Here is an 18,557-nt window from a genome sequence, read left to right on the forward strand (position 1 = left end):
TTTGGCCGTCACTTGCAGATGACGGACCCACAAATAGAGTGCGCACGGCCAGACCCTTACGCTCGTGTGCAAGAGCCCTAAGGTCTACATCCGATCTGCATTTTATGTGGATTGGATGCGGACCCATTTATTTCAACAGAGCCACAAAAGATGTCCGCATCTGTATGTCCATTCTGCGACCCCGCAAAAAGGAGCGAACACGGCTGGGATCAGTCTTTTGCAGATCTGCAATTCGCGGACAAGAAAATGGATACGGTCGTGTGCATGAGGCGTAAAGGAAATAAATGCACATGACATATGTACATAAAAAAAATGCTCAGATGGCTGAGAGACATCTTAGGCTCTGTTCACACTGCTGCTGTAGGCCATATGCGTATCACTTGTGGATTGTCATGTGGAAAATCCACAGTATACGGCCTCATGCACACGACTGTGCCGTGTTTTGCGAAAACACGGATGCCGTTTTGCGACCCCAGTAAGGCTAGTCACACGACCGTATGCGTTTTGCGGTTCGCAAAACATGGATTCGAAAAAAATAAGATGACGTCCTTTTAGTATCAGTATTTCATCCGTTTTTTTTCTTTTGGGTGGATCCATTGTAACAATGCCTATCCTTGTCCGCAAAACAGACAAGAATAGGACATGATATTTTTTGGGGGCTACGGAACAGACATACGGATGCGGACAGCACACTGTGTGCTGTTTCCATTATTTGCGGACCCATTGAAATGAGTGGGTCCACATCCTATCCGCAAAAAAAAAAATGGACCGGACACTGAAAAAAAATATGTTAGTGTGCATGAGGCCTGAAGTGAATGGGTCCGCATCCAAGCCGCAAAAAATGCGGCTCGGATGGGAACCAAAACAACGTTCGTGTGCATGAGGCCTAATACAGTACCAGCTAAGGAGATGAGATTTTTTTTAAATGGTGCAAAGATTTTCTGACCTGTGGTGCACACTTGCACAAATTTGGGCCAAATCACAGTCACAATCCACAACAAAATCTACAAGTAACAAAGGTGAATTTGGTGAAATCCGCAGAAAAGATCCCCATAAACTACACCAATGTGTGAATATGCCCTTAGGCCTCTTGCACACAAACACGTGCTCCCCGTGGCCGTTCTGCGGGCCGCAATGCATGAACACCCACCACGGGGCAGCCGCAGCGGATAGTGGACACATTCACTTTCATGGGTCTGTGATCCGGCTGTTCCACAAAAAGATAGAACATGTCCTATCTTTTTGCAGAACGGAAGTACGGGACGAAACCCCACGGATGCACTCCGTAGTGCTTCCGTTCCGCATCTCTGGACCCATTGAAGTGAATGGGTCTGCATCTGTTATGCGGGATGCACACGGAACGGTGCCCGTGTATTGCGGATCCGCAAATGCGGTCTGCAATACGGCCACGGAGCGCAAACGTTTGTGTGCAATAAGCCTTAGTCTCTTCTGCTGCTTTTACTGGAAAACACATTTCCCATTTGGACCCAAACAAGTTTAGTTAGGGTCCATTCACACGTCCGCACAAATGAGTCCGCATCCGTTCCGCAATTTTGTGGAACGGGTGCGGACCTATTTATTTTAATGGGGCCGCAAAAGATGCGGACAGCACACGGTGTGCTGTCTGCATCCGTAGTTCCGTTCCGTGGCCCGGCAAAAAAAGATAGAACATGTCCTATTCTTGTCCGCAATTGCGGACAAGAATAAGCATTTTTATCATAGTGCCGGCCAAGTGTGGTCCGCAATTTACACTTGTGGATGTGTGAATGGACCCTTATTTCTACTATTGAAGTGGAAGTAGAATTGAAGGCGTCCGTCATACTCTCTGCCTTTTTATATGAATATGGTAAATGGACGCGTAACAGTAAAGGAGGCCACATGCCCCGACCTTACAGTGAAGCTCATCTGGTGAATGCTCTAACCAGCCCATAAAAGACAGGGCTGGGGTGCAATACCAGTTACAGTCTACAGACTATTGTGGTGCTGTTTTTGAAAATAAATAACCCCTTTTTTTCTAATCCTGGATACTCTTTTGAGCATGTTTTGGTCTAGAAACACACAATTAAAGGGGTATTCCTGTCTCAGACACTGATATCTCCTAGCATATTGCCTACCTGTCTCCAGAACTCGACCACCAAAGTAAAAGACAGCGCAAGCGCGACCACCCTCCATTCACTGCTATAGGAGTGTGAAAATACCAAAGCGCTGGTTTGGCTATTTCCGGCAGTCCTATAGCAATAACTGGAGGGATGGCCGCGCATGCGCAGTGCACTCTTCATTCACTGCTATGGGATTTCCAAAAATAGCCATAAATGGAGAGCAAGGATGAAAAACAAATCCGGCACAATGGATGCTTTGCAGTAAAATCTTCCGTTTATTTCAGCAACATAACTCCACGTAAAGACAATGCAGACACAAGCGGTATTATGCCAGTTGACGCGTTTCGGACAAAAGGCTATTTAGACTGAACACCAGAGAGAACTTATGTGCCTTTATTAATGATTTGTTTTCCAGACATGTTTATTATCTTCATGGAATACATCATGCCATTGTTTGTCATTAGACTCCCTTTTGATTTTAATATGTAATTTATATATTGTCTTATTATGCGTCTGTTCACACCATGCGGTTTTTGCTGCACTGACCTAGCCATTTGCCATTGCAGATTTTGTCCCTTGGTATGCTAGACAGTGCCACACCCGCATGGGTCAATTTCTCTTCGGCTAGGTCTGCGCGACAATAAGTCACGCGACAGATAGGGTGCAACATTTTATAATGGCAGTCTATGGTGTCGCACTGCAACATGCGACATGCTGCGACGCAACAGTTGCAGAAAAATCCATCTCGAATGGATTTTCTGCGACTGTTGCGTCGCAGTCGCAGCATGTTGCAGTGCGACACCATAGACTGCCATTATAAAAATTGTCGCGCGACAAATGTTGTTGTGTAGACCTAGCCTTCCACCCGCACTTCTATAGGAAGCATATAGATTGTCTCCGTTCAGCATCCACCTGTGTTACGACTAAGGACTCTGTCCGAAACGCGTCAACTGGCATAATACCGCTGGTGTCTGCACGTGGAGTTATGTTGCTGAAATAAACGGAAGATTTTACTGCAAAGCATCCATTGTGCCGGATTAGTTTTTCATCATTACGTCTTGGATTCCCTGGTCCTTCCGTGCACGCGGAGTATTCATGCATTAGGTGAGCTGGGACCGCAACTTACTGTCATATAAATGGAGAGCACACTGCGCATGTGCTGTGTGCTCTACTTCACTTCAGGGGCCCTGTTACGCCATCAATGTCTGAGATGGGAATACCCCTTTAATATTTAGGAAACGATGAGTCATTTATCTTCGACGAGTCCTTTATAAATCATACAAACATATAAAAGCCATATAATCACAGTAACACTGCATGTTCGGTGACTTCTTCACATGTTTTTTTGGAATAGTTCAAAGTCCTGTATGGAAGTCTTGGCAATTTCTTCACAGAAGGTCTGATCAGACATGGACACCAGCTTATCTAAGGAGACATAGTTGGGTTGGGTCGGGTCATAGATTGCTCTTCCTAGAAATGTCAGGAATTCGTGTCTTTCCTTAAGTTTCAAGAGGCTGGTGTTAAAAACCTGAAAAGCACAAAAAAAAATAAAAAAAAAAATCAGGCAGTGAAGCTAGTTCTGTCATGGCAAATGGCCACGCTTCTAAAAGGCTTGGATAAAACATCTACCACTATAGAGAAGACCTATCAGGAGGTCTTGGCCATGACAGTCTTTGGTACTACATGGAGCAAAGGGACTCCTGAATAGTGTTGAGCGAACTTCTGTTTTAAGTTCGGCGTCTAAAGTTCGGCTTCCGGTTAGCGAAGAATCCCGATATGGATTCCGAATTCCGTTGTGGTCCGTGGTAGCGGAATCAATAATCGACCATTATTGATTCCGCTACCACGGACCACAACGGAATTCGGAATCCATATCGGGATTCTTCGCTAACCGGAAGCCGAACTTTAGACGCCGAACTTAAAACAGAAGTTCGCTCAACACTACTCCTGAACACAACTTGCCACCATATAGCGGAGTTCAGGAGGGCACCAGCCAGGAGCATAAGTACTTGATGCTTCTACATGCTGCGAGCGTCAGATCATTATGGACTGTACCTGGCCGGCGGCCATGAGGAGGGCTCAGGTGGCCCACTGGTCGTTAGCCCACCTGGAAATTTCCCTGTAGGGTCCATGGCCAACCTGCCCCTGTCTATAGTGATTTATTTTTTATACAAGCAATGCAATAAAATGTCCATTTCTATGAAGCCTAAGAAATGTGAGGCAGCAATCGTTATTGGGGTTGTGTCACTTCTGCAAGTGGCATTTATCATGTAGAGAAAGTTAATACAAGGCTCTTACTAATGTATTGTGATTGTCCATATTGCTCGTTTCCATGGTTACGACCACCCTGCAATCCAACAAACCTACACAATAAGACGCCGAGTCTCAAATGGCTATAAAAATAATAATAATAATCTTTATTAAATACATATAATCAATATATTAAAAAAGAGATGGAAAACATCACCGTAAAAGTGCGGCACACGACTGAGGGACAAAGTGGTAGCACTTTAAATGAGGAGGGGAATATGGTCGCTGTACGTCAGTCCATCACCAAATAGTAGGCGTATTGTGTAATCGGGGGCGCCCCAGATGAAGGTGTTTGCCGAAACGCGCGTCAGCGTGTCCGGTCCTTCTGAGGCGACGTCCCCACTTATGGTTATGTGATTATTTGTTTTGTATTTGCAGTCTCTTTGTGAGAGGGTTTCGATAGACATAGGTCTTGACGGTTACACGATAGGTTTGTTACAATACGCCTACTATTTGGTGACGGACTGACGTACAGCGACCATATTCCCCTCCTCATTTAGAGTACTACTACTTTGTCCCTCAGTCGTGTGCCGCACTTTTAGACCTCTTGCACACGACCGTATGCTTTTGCGGTCCGTTTTAAACCTATCCGTTTTTTGTTTCAGTAGCGTTTCCATTCCGCTTCTGTTCCGTTTGGTTTCCGTTTGTGATCCGTTTTTTGCGGATCGCAAACGGAAATGGAAGAATACAATAATGTTTAAACAGTAAATACATAAAAAAAATTGGACTGGGCATAACATTTTCAATAGATGGTTCCGCAAAAACGGAACGGATACGGAAAACATACGGATGCATTCCGTTTTTTTTTTTTGCGGAACCATTGACTTGAATGGAGCCACGGATCGTTATTTGCGGGCAATAATAGGACAAGTTCCATCCTTCAGCGGAACGGAAATACGGAAACGGAATGCACATTTCGTTTTTTTTTTTGCAGAACCATTGAGATGAATGGTTCCGGATACGGACCGCAAACAGAATCCGCAAAAAACGTCAAGAGGCCTTATGGTGATGTTTTCCATCTCTTTTTAATATATTGATTATATGTATTTAATAAAGATTATTATTATTTTTATAGCCATTTGAGACTCGGCGTCTTATTGTGTAGGTTTATGGATTGCAGGGTGGTCGTAACCATGGAAACGAGCAGTGTCTAATGTGATGGAAAAATGAATCCAGCCAGCAAGGAAAGCAATATGGACAATCACAACACATTAGTAAGAGCCTTGTATTCACTTTCTCTACTTGATTAATTAATAATAAAATTCTCGTTAGATCAGGCAAAACTGAACAATTTTTCAATTGGATTCCTTTAATAAAAAACGCTCTTCCTGAGGAACGCTGCCCCCAGTGCTAAAGAGGCTTGTGCCGAGTGTGACTATAGCCCGATACGTAAGCGCATACATTCATGTGGCGGAACGGATGCTTGCAATGTGAATTACCTGTGGGAAATGGGTGATAAGGTGGTGAGAGATCCCCATCGTATTGTGCACATAATCAAAGGTTTCGGTAAGTTTCCTCTTGTTACCCCCTAACATCTTAGGAACCCTCAGGGCAATGTGCTGTATTTCATTTTTACGAAATCCAAATTCGATTTCAAATACCTATGGAGTGAACAGAAATGCATCATGGAGAGAGGGCAGAGAGTGACTAAAAGCAGCATAATACGTAAAAAAAAAGCGATGACGCTAAAAAGTAAGAAACGCACATTGATGGCCGAGAAGAGAGGTTATCACTTTCACACGTCATCCACCTATTGTCTTAAGAAAGTAGCCTGAAGTACTGTAGTGGCGCCCCCTATGGATGGATGTTCTCCGTACTGGATGGCGAGGGCAGTTATTATTTCTGAGCTTTAACACAACCAAATGGACCTGAAAAGCATTAGCCAGAAAATGACTCACAGACTTGGGGGAATGCCGTGGGCATGCTCCACGACATGGGGAGGAGGTAGCGAACAACTACTGATAATGGCGGATCTAGTGTCCTTTGTAAAGAGGTGTTTCCTGTCATTGTAATCCTGTCTGCGATGATAATGAGATGACTGATGAGAATCGATCTCTACAGAATAGGAGGAGTCAGTCTATAGAGGGATCAGTGCTCAAGACTACTCTTTATGTGACTACATGTCCTATGAATGCTAGGCTGCACAGACTTCACAGCTTCAGTTCATTTACCTGGACATTTCCATCAGACGGGGGTCATTTTTATTCAATATTCATAGGAAATGATATTATTTTTTTTAGAATTTTTGCCGGTACTACGCCATTGAAAATAAAACACAAAACATTATCTTTCTGTAGCAGTCCGCATAGAGAGAGAAAATGTCTATACAGATAGGTGACCTATTGTCAGTTTACCGCTGCTGTGAGGGGAAGGTGATATCTGAAAGGTAATCATCTTCATCACAGTTAGCATAGAATTAGGATAACAGGTACGACAAGCTCCTTTGTTATCTTGCTGAGCCTATATAAAGATGTCCACAGGATAGCATTTGTCTGAGGCACTACGGGGGGGGATGGGCTCCCTCTGGTCATAGAGATGGTCTGACAGAGGGTTAAACAAAGAGGAAGTTAGAGAGCCCTGATAGGAAATAGAATAATACATGGAGGGACTACAAAAAAAATTATATCCAGAAAATCACCCACCTGCTTTTTTTTTTTTTTTTTTTACATAGAATATTCACATATACAGTATCTTTTAAAAGGGGTTATCCAAAGCTGTAACCCCCCCCCCCCCCCCCAATGCCCGGGCCCATCATACAGAGAATACTTACCTGGTTCCTGATGCCTGTGTCCTCCCGGATCCCTCCAGGGCTGTGGCCGCATCTCCCGTTCATGCAGATCACAACATCCCGCGACGTGGGGTGCAGCCAATAGCAGGCCGCTCCCTGACCTGCTCCCCTTGCTATTGGCTGCACCCCACGTCGCCGGATATTGTGATCTGCACGATGGGGAGATGCAGTGACGGCTGTGGGGGGGACCAGAAGGACACAGGCGTCGGGGACCAGGTAAGTATTATCTGTATGAGGGGCCCAGACATTGTGTGTGAGTGTGGTGTGGGGGGTTTACAGCTTTGCATAACCCCTTCAATATGTGAGAACATTTTTTGGGATGGACGTGTCCCTTTAATCTCCCTCCTCCGCCTCGGTCTGTGAAGGACATATACTATATTCCTGTGCAGCCCATTCCCTTATTGTAATTTGTTTATCACTTTTTCCATTAGTACCAGTGACTCTCCAGTATTGGATATAAATGTGACATAACAGGGCGATGTACTGCCCACCCTTCCACCTCCACAGTCACCAATGTTGGTCCAACCGAGAGCAGAGGCAGTGGAGTCTCTCAGATACTGAAGCCTGAAGAGCTTGTGGGCATTTTGGGGGCATGTAACAGGGACCCGAAAGCGTCAGATCCGTGGCATTCCCCCCGGAGGGACACCTTAGGCTACTTTCACTCTAGCGTTCGGGGCCCCGCTTGTGAGCTCCGTTTGAAGGGGCTCACAAGCGGCCCCGAACGCATCCGTCCAGCCCTAATGCATTCTGAGTGGACGCGGATCCGCTCAGAATGCATCAGTCTGGCAGCGTTCAGCCTCCGCTCAGCAGGCGGACACCTGAAGTCAATGGGGACGGATCCGTTTGAAGATGACACCATATGGCTCAATCTTCAAACGGATCCGTCCCCCATTGACTTTCAATGTAAAGTCTGGACGGATCCGTCTGAAGCTACTTTCACACTTAGAATTTTTTCTAAGTTATAATGCAGACGGATCCGTTCTGAACGGATACAAACGTCTGCATTATAGGAGCGGATCCGTCTGTGCAGACACCAGACGGATCCGCTCTGAACGCAAGTGTGAAAGTAGCCTAAACTGACCTCTTTACCCCTTATATTGGGGGTGGTTCCTTTGCCGGCCAATAGAACAGAAGAGAATTTCTGGCCACTGGTGGATTTAAATTAGTTATTTTTGTAATTTTAATAATTTTTTTGGACTACTTTACAAATCTGATATTTTACAACCTCCCCAAGCAAAGAAGCAAAACTGATCCACTCGTGCCGCAATGAAGAGAGAAGTGAACAGAGACTTGAGGGCAGCCTCCTCTACCTTCAGATTGTCTTTTATAGGTTCAAGGCTGCCGGTTATAATCCTCGGAAGACGTGTTACCAATTCCCGAGTCTGCACAAAGGGTGAAAGAAAAGAAACAGCAATGTCATCTCATCTATACGTTCTGACTAACAATGGCTATAAAAGCATTCAATTTAAAATCCATCGTTTTTGTAATAGATGTTCATTTTCTAGTCCATGAAAATAAAATAAAATAAAATAATCTAAATTAGGAAGTGCAGTAAATCTCCTGTTGCGGCCATTGTACTCGAATAACACACAAACATATAAACTGCCCAATGAACAGACTATTGGGTCTTCAAAGTACAGTAACAGACACAGATCCATCAACAGCAGCGTAGGCGTCTTTCACATTGGCGTTACCGGTCTCCGGCAGAAGACAGCCTGCCGGAGCTCTCTGGACCCGGCGTAGATAGATGTTACCGCAATGACCGCCGGCCCCATCGACTACAATAGGATCTAACAGAGATCCACCCACTTACCTGGCAAATATGCCGGGATTCGGCCAGACAGAAACCGATGCGTGAAGCGGTTTTTGTCCAGCTGAATTCTGGCATACTGATCTCTGCCGGATCCTATTATAGTCAATGGGGCCGGAGAGCACTGCGGTAACATCCGGCTATGGCCGGTTTCACACTTGCGTTGTTGTTTTCCGGGATTGAGATCGGGCAGAGGATCTCAATACAGGAAAAAAACGTTTCCGCTTAGTCCTCATGCATTCTGAATGGAAAGAGATCCGTTCAGGATGCATCAGGACGTCTTCCGTTCCAGCAGCATTGCGTTTTGTAACCAGACACAAAACCGCTGGAAGCTGCGGTTTTGCGTCCAGTCATAAAAACGGATGCGGCGCTGAAAACAATGTAAGTCAATGGTGACGGATCCGTTTTTTTTTAGGTCACCCATTGACTTTTGATGTATGTAGTGACGGATCAGTTTTTTTCCCCCCGTTTAGATTTCACACAACTGCTTCCTAACGGAACGGATGCATCTTGATGTGCACAATCAAAACTGATCCTGCCGGATCTCAATACCGGAATTAACAACGCAAGTGTGAAAGTGGCCTGTGCCAGATCCTGGTAACACTAGTGTGAAACTACAGCGCATGATGATGTGAGTACAGTACAATAGATCCGCAATCAGACAGGAACTGAATGCATCATAAAATACTATGGTGCAGTCAGTTTGGGTCAGTCCGGGAGATGCAGCCCACACACAGGCCGTGTTTCACGGACCAAGTGCGGTCATGTGAATCAGACCTAAAGAGATAAAGATACATTTTTTTTATAAAAAGCTGAGCAGGTTTTTTTTTTATCTTAACACCAAGAACAGTTTTCAAAAATTTTCAACTTGCATTGCAGCACTTACAACTTTTAGAAATTTTTTTTTGTTTTTGTTTGTTTTTTGTGGGACAAGTTGTACGTTTTGGAAGTGCCATTGCATCGACATTTTTTTTTATCTTGGGGAAAAAAATGCAATTCATTTATTGTGCAGGTTGTTTGGTTTTGACGATATCAAATAGGTGTATATTACTTTATGTTTTATGATACAGTTTATTGCAAAAAAGATATATATTTTTTCCACTGAATTCACCGCCATCCTCGGCGTAAACTGCCATGCTGTGGACTTCAAATCTGCACCGCACGTACATTTACGCTGCAGATTTTAAATTTTTTATTGCAACACGTGGATGAGATTTTTTTTAAGTTTCATCCACTTTGCAAGTATTTACAACACAGTGGATTTGCCGCATGAAAATATGCAGTGTATGCGTCCCGTGTGGACGCATCGCCATAGCATGGTTTCACGTCACAAACAATGCGGCCAGATGTTACATGTTGGCCAACGAGAGATTAGAAAACGTCCTATAAACACTTTTTTGTTGTGGTGTTTAACACAGTTGAAGCTTTTTTGTGTTAGTGCCTTGGCGTTCTTTTTAATTTGCCGTATGCTCTGCTCGTGGTGTTTTGTCAACATTTTCCCAGTGACTTCTGTAAAGAGAAAAAAAAAATCTGGAAAAAAAAAATGTAGTGTAACTAAAAATGCAAAAAAAAAAAAAAAAAAAAAAAAAGTAGCATATGACTTTCATAACGGACCGTATATTAGGGATCTGCATTCTAAGTTCACAACAAACTGGAGTCCCAACATGCATACTTGCTTGGCTGTATTTGGGACTCCCAGAGAAGTGAATGGCGCATGCTGGGAGTTGTAGTTTCACAACAGCTGGGAGTGCCGGAGGTCGCTGCTCCCTGAAATACACGGCTACTGGAAAACCAATGTTGCAATATATCGATTCTGCATCGATTCCTTGCAAGTTTCAAGGTCTCTGCTTGCTTTGCTGTCATTCAATAGGACCCTTCACTGCTTACTTGACTTTATAAGGCTGGGGCTACGTGGCAAAATAAAAGTCGCCCGACGCTGCATCTAATGATTGGCCATAGTGTTGTAATGCAACACGAGAGTCACAAAAAATCCAGAGCTGATGGATTTTGGGTCACATGTGACTCAGGCTGAGGATACCTGGCGACATGGGTCGGGCATGTTGCATCCGGTTTACATTAAAGGGCATCTGTCAGCAGATTTGTCCCTATGACACTGGCTGACCTGTTACATGTGCACCTGGCAGCTGAAGGCATCTGTGTTGGTCCCATGTACATATGTACTCGCATTGCTGAGAAATAAGTTTAAATATATGCAAATTAGCCTCTAGGAGCAACGGGGGCGTGGCCGTTACACCTAGAGGCACATTTATTTTTTTGTCATGCAACTTTTCTGCGACGCATGTCGGAATGCACAAGGACGGCATCTGTGTTTTGCGGAACGCAAAACATGGCGTGCTCGTGTGCATGAGCCCTAAACCTGTGGTCATGTAAGGGCTCATGCATACGAACGTATTTTGTTTCCGTGTCCGTTCAGGGTTTTTTTGCACCTCGTATGCGGAACCATTCACTTTAATAGGGCTGCAAAAAAAATAAAAAAAAAAATCGTAAAGGACTCCGTGTGCTTTCCATTTCGGTATATCTGTTCCCCAAAAACATAGAACATGTCCTATTATCGCATTACAGACAAGGATAGGACTGTTCTATTAGGGGTCAGCTGTTCCGTTCTGCAAAATACGGAATGCACACGGACGTCATCCGTATTTTTTTTACGGATCCGTGTTTTGCGGACCGCAAAATACATGTGGTCGTGTGCATGAGCCCTAAGACTCATACATAGTTACTGCAGTGTTTTGTAACGAGCTGTGCCCCTGTGTGATCATCACACGGCCAGGACACGTTTTTTATCCCCTGAACACAAGCTGCGAAAGTCGTACTGAACGCTAGCAAGCAGAGATCTTGAAAACTGTGAGGAATTGATACAGAACGTCTCCTAACTTTCCCTTTTTATTTTTTTACAATGGACTAACTTTATTTGCTGAATTCAGAGCGCCCCTTTAACATCACGGCTCATGAGACGCCGTTAAATTAGGGTAATAACGAGACAGCGTGAACTTGCACGTAATTAGGTCATTTTCTGTAAATGTTCAGGAGCTGCTGTAGGGGGCGCTGTACACCAAAGCGTAGGACAAACCAAACACAGGAAAAGCAAACACGACAAGTATCTTATGCCAACACATTCTTACCCTCTCGCCACTGAGTCCCAGCTCTTTCTGAAAGAAGCCCAGGCGGTTATCCAGTCTTTCCACAGAAAAGTTGAGTAAATAGGGGGCGCGGGAGATCATTCTTGCGATCGCATGCCTGCTGAATTTTTTAGAGCTCAGGTAAGCCACCCTGCAGAGATAAGAGCACAGACCGGCGTGAGAAGCTGCCCGCCAGAGTCAGATACTTACAATGAACTATACAAATAGAATGTGTTTCAAGCTGTTTTTAGCACAGAAAATATGAATGAATGCAGTGGAAATTAATTCTGATGATGCATCAGCGTTCTGATCCACGTGCACAAGGACAGGACTATTGAAAGGGCCACTTCCCTCAAATACAAGTGACTTTTTTCAATACCTACAGATATGGATGTATTCTTTCAGATCCTGATAGAGACAGTTCAGATTGATGCTGTATACAAAGTTGCATTCTCATAGTTTCCAGTGATCCCGGGTACTGGGCGCTGAAGACGGGGGGAAATATACCCCAAAGTGGATGGATTATGGACATTGTAGGTTGGTCATGGGATGAGACTGGTCGTTACCTGGGTGGATCTTAAAAAGCATTGTTCAGCAGAATCAACCTTATTAAAGGGGTTATCCGAGACTATAAAAAGCTCCCCCATATGCTGGGCCCCTCACGCCACTCCCGGTCCCCGCACCGCCACTGCGGCTTCTCCCCGTGCGTGGATGAAAACATCCGGTGTCGAGCGGGGTACAGCTAAGGGCAGGCGGGGACGAGTCTCCCTAGCATCACGGGTGACTCTAGGGAGGCTTGTCTCCATACCCGCCTGCCGTTGGTTACTCCCCCCAACACTGGATGTTTTCATCCACGCACGGGGAGAAGCAGCAGCGGCGGTGCGGGGACCAGGAGAGGCGCAGGGAGCAGGGACCCAGGTAAGTAGAATCAGTGCGAGGGGGGCTTTTTATAGTATCGGATAACCCCTTTAAACCAGGCATGCTGTCCGGTAGAGTTGATCCTGCTGATTAAAATGATACCAGTATTATAAAAAATAAAAATGGAGGTCTGAGAAAAAAAATACTTTTAGGCCTCCTTCACACGAGCGAATGTTCTGTCCGGATGTGATGTGAGTTGTGAACGGATAGCATCCGGACTGAATCCCGACTCATTCATTTCAATAGGTCTGTGCACGTGAGCATCGTTTTTCACGCATCATCTTTGCGTTCAGGAAAAATGGCGGCGTGTTCTATATTGGGCTTTTTTTTTCACGCAGCTCTGGCTCCATAGAAGCGAATGGGGCTTGTGTGAAAAAACGGAAGACATCCGGATGCAATGCACTTTTCACTGAGGGTTGCTGGAGATGTAGATTCTTATTCTTCCGTTTTTCGCCATGCGCATGAAAAACTCATAAAAAACTAATTGCATCTGAGCAGAAAAAAAAAACGCACGCGCTGAACGCAATCGCGGACAAAACTGATAGAACTTATGTGCAAAACCATCAGTTATTTCATGAACAGATCCTGACACAATCCTTAGTTTTAATGCACCGAGAGGCGGGGTGCGGACCCTCTGTGCACCTCAGCTTTCCAGTGCTGGCCCAAGCCCAGACTTTTTTTTCTAAGGAACACCACAACCGATTTTCACAAGCCATCATTTTAATCAGCAGAATCCACCCTGCCAGGCAGTATGTCTGGTCTAATGGTGTTGATCCTGCTGACAGGCGCTCTTTAATCCTTAAGATACCGGAGGTTTTTTTTGTTTTTGCATTTTTATTTTTTCTTCCCTGTCTTCCCGGGGCTATGAGGGCTTGTTTCTTTCTATAAGCTCTGAATTGATTAGGCACCTGAAAGTTTCTAATATTTATCAGGTCTTATGGATTATGTCTAGGGATGAGTGAATCGACTTCAGATGAAACATCCAAAGTCGATTCGCATAAAACTTTGTTTCAATACTGTATGGAGCGATAGCGCTCCGTACAGTATTAGAATGTATTGGCTCCGATGAGCCGAAGTTATTACTTCGCAAAGTCTCAGGAGACTTCCCATATAAACTTCAGAAATTGATTTATACTGTAAAAAATAATTTCCCGAACTTGGGTTCGGTTCCAAGTGGTATGACTCTATGGTCATCACATCTAGAACGGTATAATTTCTGGAGTACTGTAAATGATAGTATGTGAGCTGCATCCAACATTGTTGAGCTAACCTAGATCTGGTTTAATTGTGAGAGTTCATGCAGCTCATGCCTCCATCTTCCCACGTAACCTCCGGCTGAATGTCAACATGTGATTTTTAGGTCTGAAACACTGGTGATTTATTTCTCACTTATTCTCAGGAAACACCATCAATATCTGATGGGAGCAATGCTGCTGCAACAGGCTATTTCACAATGGACGGTGCGGTGTAGTTTTGCTGACTTATGGAGCCAGAGCCACTACAAAACAACTGATCAGCAGGGGTTCTGGAACCCCGATGATCAGCTGTGTAGCTCTGGCCATTAGTCAGCAGTCAGCTCTGTCCACTGTGTAGTGGACATAGCTGGTTACTGCAGCATTGCTCCCATTCGATTCAATGGAAGCAACAATGCAGTAACCAGCTCCATCTGTTAGGCCTCATGCACACGACCGTTGTTGTGTTCCGTGTCCGTTGTTCTGTTTTCCGTGACTTTCTGCGGACCCGTTGACTTTAAATGGGTCTGTTGAAAACTCGGATAATGCACCGTTTGTCATACACGTCCGTGATCCGTGTTTCCAGTCCGTCAAAAAAATATGACCAAAAACACGGAGGCACACAAGATTCATCCACGTCCGTGATCTGTGTCCGTTTTTTTACTATCATTTGCAAGGCAAACTTGACTTAGATTTTGTTTTCACTTTTCATGTCTGGTGATCCTCCAAAAATCAAGGAAGACACACGGAAATGGATCACGGAACAACGGAGCCCCGTTTTGCGGACCGTGAAAAAATACTGTCGTGTGCATGAGGCCTTACACAGTTGATGTAGCTGTGAAGTTCCCGCAGGGCAGGATGTCAAACCTCTGTCAACATATCCTGATGGGCTATGCTGTGGTTAGGCCATCAACAGTAAAATGATGGAATACCCTTTCAATAGTTAATCTTTATAGGGGTTTGAGCTCTGTTTTTCTGATACAGAGTTTAAAATTATTATTTATTATTAAAGCGCCATTCATTCCATGGCGCTGTACATATGATAAGGGGTGCACATACATGATACAGACAATTGCACTAAGCATGAACCAGACTAGTTACAAACTGGTACAGAAGGAGAGAGGGCCCTGCCCGTGAGGGCTTACAATCTACAAAATATGGAGGAAGGACACAGTAGGAGAATTCCCAATATACCTATAGATTTAAAACAGGATGGCAGCCACTAGAGGGCACATGGAAGCTTTACTGCAGCCTGAGCTCAATGTATGCAGTAGGCTCTTAGGCTCCCTCTAGTGGTGACTGCAGGTAGCAAGTATGTTGTCTCTCTAGGGGATTTGAAACTCTGTATAAGAAAAACAGAGCTCTAACCCCTATAAGGTTAGTTTATAATAAAAATGAAAATAATTTTGAACCAATTAAAAAAAGCTAACTGTTTTTGCGGGGCGGACAATCATTTTGAGCTCAGTCACACATAACAGGCTTAGTAAGAGACCGCAGCTCTCACCGGAGCGCCGTGGTCTCTTCAAACAGCTGCCAGGAGTCAGACCTCCACTGACCAGATACCAAAGACCTATCCTGAGAACAGGTCATCTGTATTAAAGACTCAGACAACCTCTTTAACAAACAATACAAAGAAGTATGCATGCACCGAAGTCACATATAGGCTTTGTCTCACAAAATCTGCTTTTATGGACCGAATTAACAAAGGACTTGTAAAACAAAGTATGAGCCCATCATGCAGTTGTTTCAAATACCTCAATTTAGAAAATCCTCTGGAAGGGGTTAATAAACTGACTACTATTTCCTAGGCATCATCATGTTAATAAGTGGCGGTTGGCAAATGTTTTCGCCCCAACTCAAATTTCATCAGTTGCCAGGCCATAGGCAAACTGATTCACCAGAGAGAAGGCTGGCCATACATGAGAATCCCGTCGGCTGACTTTCTCTCGGAACCCGTCTGCCGAGTGTGCATGTGAAAGCTGCTGCCAGACACCTCTGATGGCTGCCATCTCCTCAAGAACAAAAGGATTGGGGAAATTGAAATCCAACTGTCCAATCCTCATCTCCCCTAACATCTGCTGATGAGGAGCAGAGTAGGAATCCCACACACACATTAGATGGTAGGTCCACCTAATACTACCTAATACTGCACATCTAATGGCCAGCTATAGATTGACAATAGAAAGCACATGACTAATAAGGCTGGCACCGCTAAGCCCTGTCATTAGGTGCCTCACACCCATATATCATAATAAACCAAGAAAAAAGAAGGTGTGTAGTAGGCAACTGGAATAGATAAAATCCTGTCCGTATCAATAATGTCACTACTTCCTTTACAGCACTGGCAGTACAAAAGATAACACGCTTAAAGGGACACTACTATCCACATTTTCTCTCACATTTTAACAGCCTATAGGTGAATATCCTGTCATTTTTATTTTTTAGCCCCCCAAAAAAATAAAATAAATGGCAGGATGGTTTTCTGGATATACCGTTTTTTCCCCGCACCATAAGACGCACCTAGGTTTAGAGGAGGAAAATATATTTTTCATCACACCTCAGATCAGATTTCCCAATCTTCATGAGACCGGCAGAAGAAGACCTGGAGCAGTGAGTACAGCCAGCAAAAGGAGCACTGTATTCACCGCTCCCCAGTCCTACTGCGTACTGCGAGCGTTTTCATAATGGAAGCACTTACTAGCATTCGCCATTTTCCCTTCAATTTTTTTTTTTTGGGGGGGGGGGGGGGGGGGGGGAGTACCTATTATGGTGCTGGAAATAGAATAATTTTTTCAAGTCACTCCATGTATTCTACATCTTGTCTTGGCTCTTTAACGTCCACCTTTGTTTGGACTTTTGGCACAGCACACAGCCTCGCTAGACTTTCTCAGTCAGACCATTCACTGCGACCAGAGAGCTCCCCCCTGTAGTGACTCTTATTACAGCATCAGACATTACACTAATCAATGACATTATTATCTAGGGCTATAAAGAGAATAGAGCCGTCATACTGCTATTCTAAATCTACTCATCTACTATTATACTAGCAGATATCATCTTTCCTCACAGCAGCATTAAACCGACAGTGGGTTATCCATCCATATAGGAGGTCTTACCTCTCTGTGCTGACTTCTACAGAGGGTCAGAATTTGGTACTTAACATTCAATGATATAGTCCTGCCAAAATGAAAATGAAAAACAGCCCAAAAGTCCTAAATTTTTTTGGTATGAATATGGAGTTAAAAAAAAACACCCCTTTCTGATGGAAGTGCCTCTTAATAAGCACAAAGTGATGCAATACATAAACCCAGGCGTAGTATCCTGAGAGGTACTGACCACCAAACCCAATACTCCAAACACAGGTAGTAAATAAAAGTGCCTCATAATGGCTATAATATACTGTAAGCATATGATACATCTCAGAAATCTCAGAAAGCACAAGTGTTAACTCTACTACATCGGTAAATCCTGGAACCAAATAAAAGTACACCGACGGCTCAGCCGATCCGTACAGGGGACAAGTGCCAGTGCTAAAATCCTCAAAAAGTTATAGAACACATTGTTAATGTGGATTGGCATTCTTGCAAAATGGCAATCAAATAAATATAAAATAAATAAAATGGATAAAATTACTTATTAAAACCGGCGGTCTTGATAAACTCTTATACCTGGCGGTGGATCCGCCAGAGCTATGAAGAGGCGCAGGCCTCTCCATAACTTAGGCGCATCCAGCGCCAGTTGTAAATGTAAGACAGCTTCGGGACACATTTAGTCCTTTTCCTATGCCTGAAACGGGCATAGAAAATGTTAAATGATACGGCCCGTCCCCTTCCCACGCCGACCTGGAGTGAGTGGGGGAAAAGTCGCAGACTGCGGCGCAACGAACCGTTGTGCTACAATCTGTGCCTGAAATACCCCTAATATAGGCGTATTTCAGTTTCATAAAAGATCCCCTAAGTGTTTATATATTTAGTCTGAACAGCTAGTATCCATCCAGTTTATTTTTATATCTATTTGCCATTTTTTTCAAGAGTGCCAATTCACAATAACACCATATGAAAAATCCTGTAAAATTCTATAGCTGAGAGAATATGACATCAGATAGCATGTCAGCCTGCGCTACCCCACACGTGAGAAGACAAACTGCGGACCCCCTGAGGAAACCCTTCCTCCTCCATACAGAACCGAGCTTACTTCTCATGACGGAGCAAACAGGCAAGTGGTGGATTTGTAGGCGCTATTATTTACCGGATTTACTAT

At 44.2% G+C, this 18,557-nt stretch overlaps 2 protein-coding genes across 3 annotated transcripts in view; one reads left to right on the top strand and one right to left on the bottom strand.

Annotated features, from left to right (window-relative positions):
- Window positions 1–253: 253 nt before the first annotated feature.
- Window positions 254–18,557, bottom strand: part of MTERF3 (mitochondrial transcription termination factor 3) — a 51,409-nt gene continuing 33,105 nt past the window's right edge. The window contains exons 5-9 of one of the 2 annotated variants that reach the window (XM_040431667.1): window positions 12,151–12,298; window positions 8,508–8,579; window positions 5,849–6,010; window positions 3,408–3,627; window positions 254–271 (exon numbers count right to left, since the gene is read on the bottom strand). In XM_040431667.1, coding sequence (XP_040287601.1) covers window positions 3,433–3,627; window positions 5,849–6,010; window positions 8,508–8,579; window positions 12,151–12,298 — 577 coding nt within the window. In that variant the 3' untranslated portion in view covers window positions 254–271; window positions 3,408–3,432. Of the gene's footprint in view, window positions 272–3,362; window positions 3,628–5,848; window positions 6,011–8,507; window positions 8,580–12,150; window positions 12,299–18,557 lie in introns of those variants that run through there. The other variant, XM_040431666.1, reaches the window with a different exon arrangement.
- Window positions 12,154–18,557, top strand: part of PTDSS1 (phosphatidylserine synthase 1) — a 105,546-nt gene continuing 99,142 nt past the window's right edge. The window contains exon 1 of the mRNA XM_040431665.1: window positions 12,154–12,288. The gene's annotated coding sequence lies outside the window, so the exon portion shown is untranslated. The remainder of the gene's footprint in view (window positions 12,289–18,557) is intronic.

Source organism: Bufo bufo, chromosome 5 (assembly GCF_905171765.1).
Source record: "Bufo bufo chromosome 5, aBufBuf1.1, whole genome shotgun sequence".
In the NCBI taxonomy this organism is placed as follows: domain Eukaryota; kingdom Metazoa; phylum Chordata; class Amphibia; order Anura; family Bufonidae; genus Bufo; species Bufo bufo.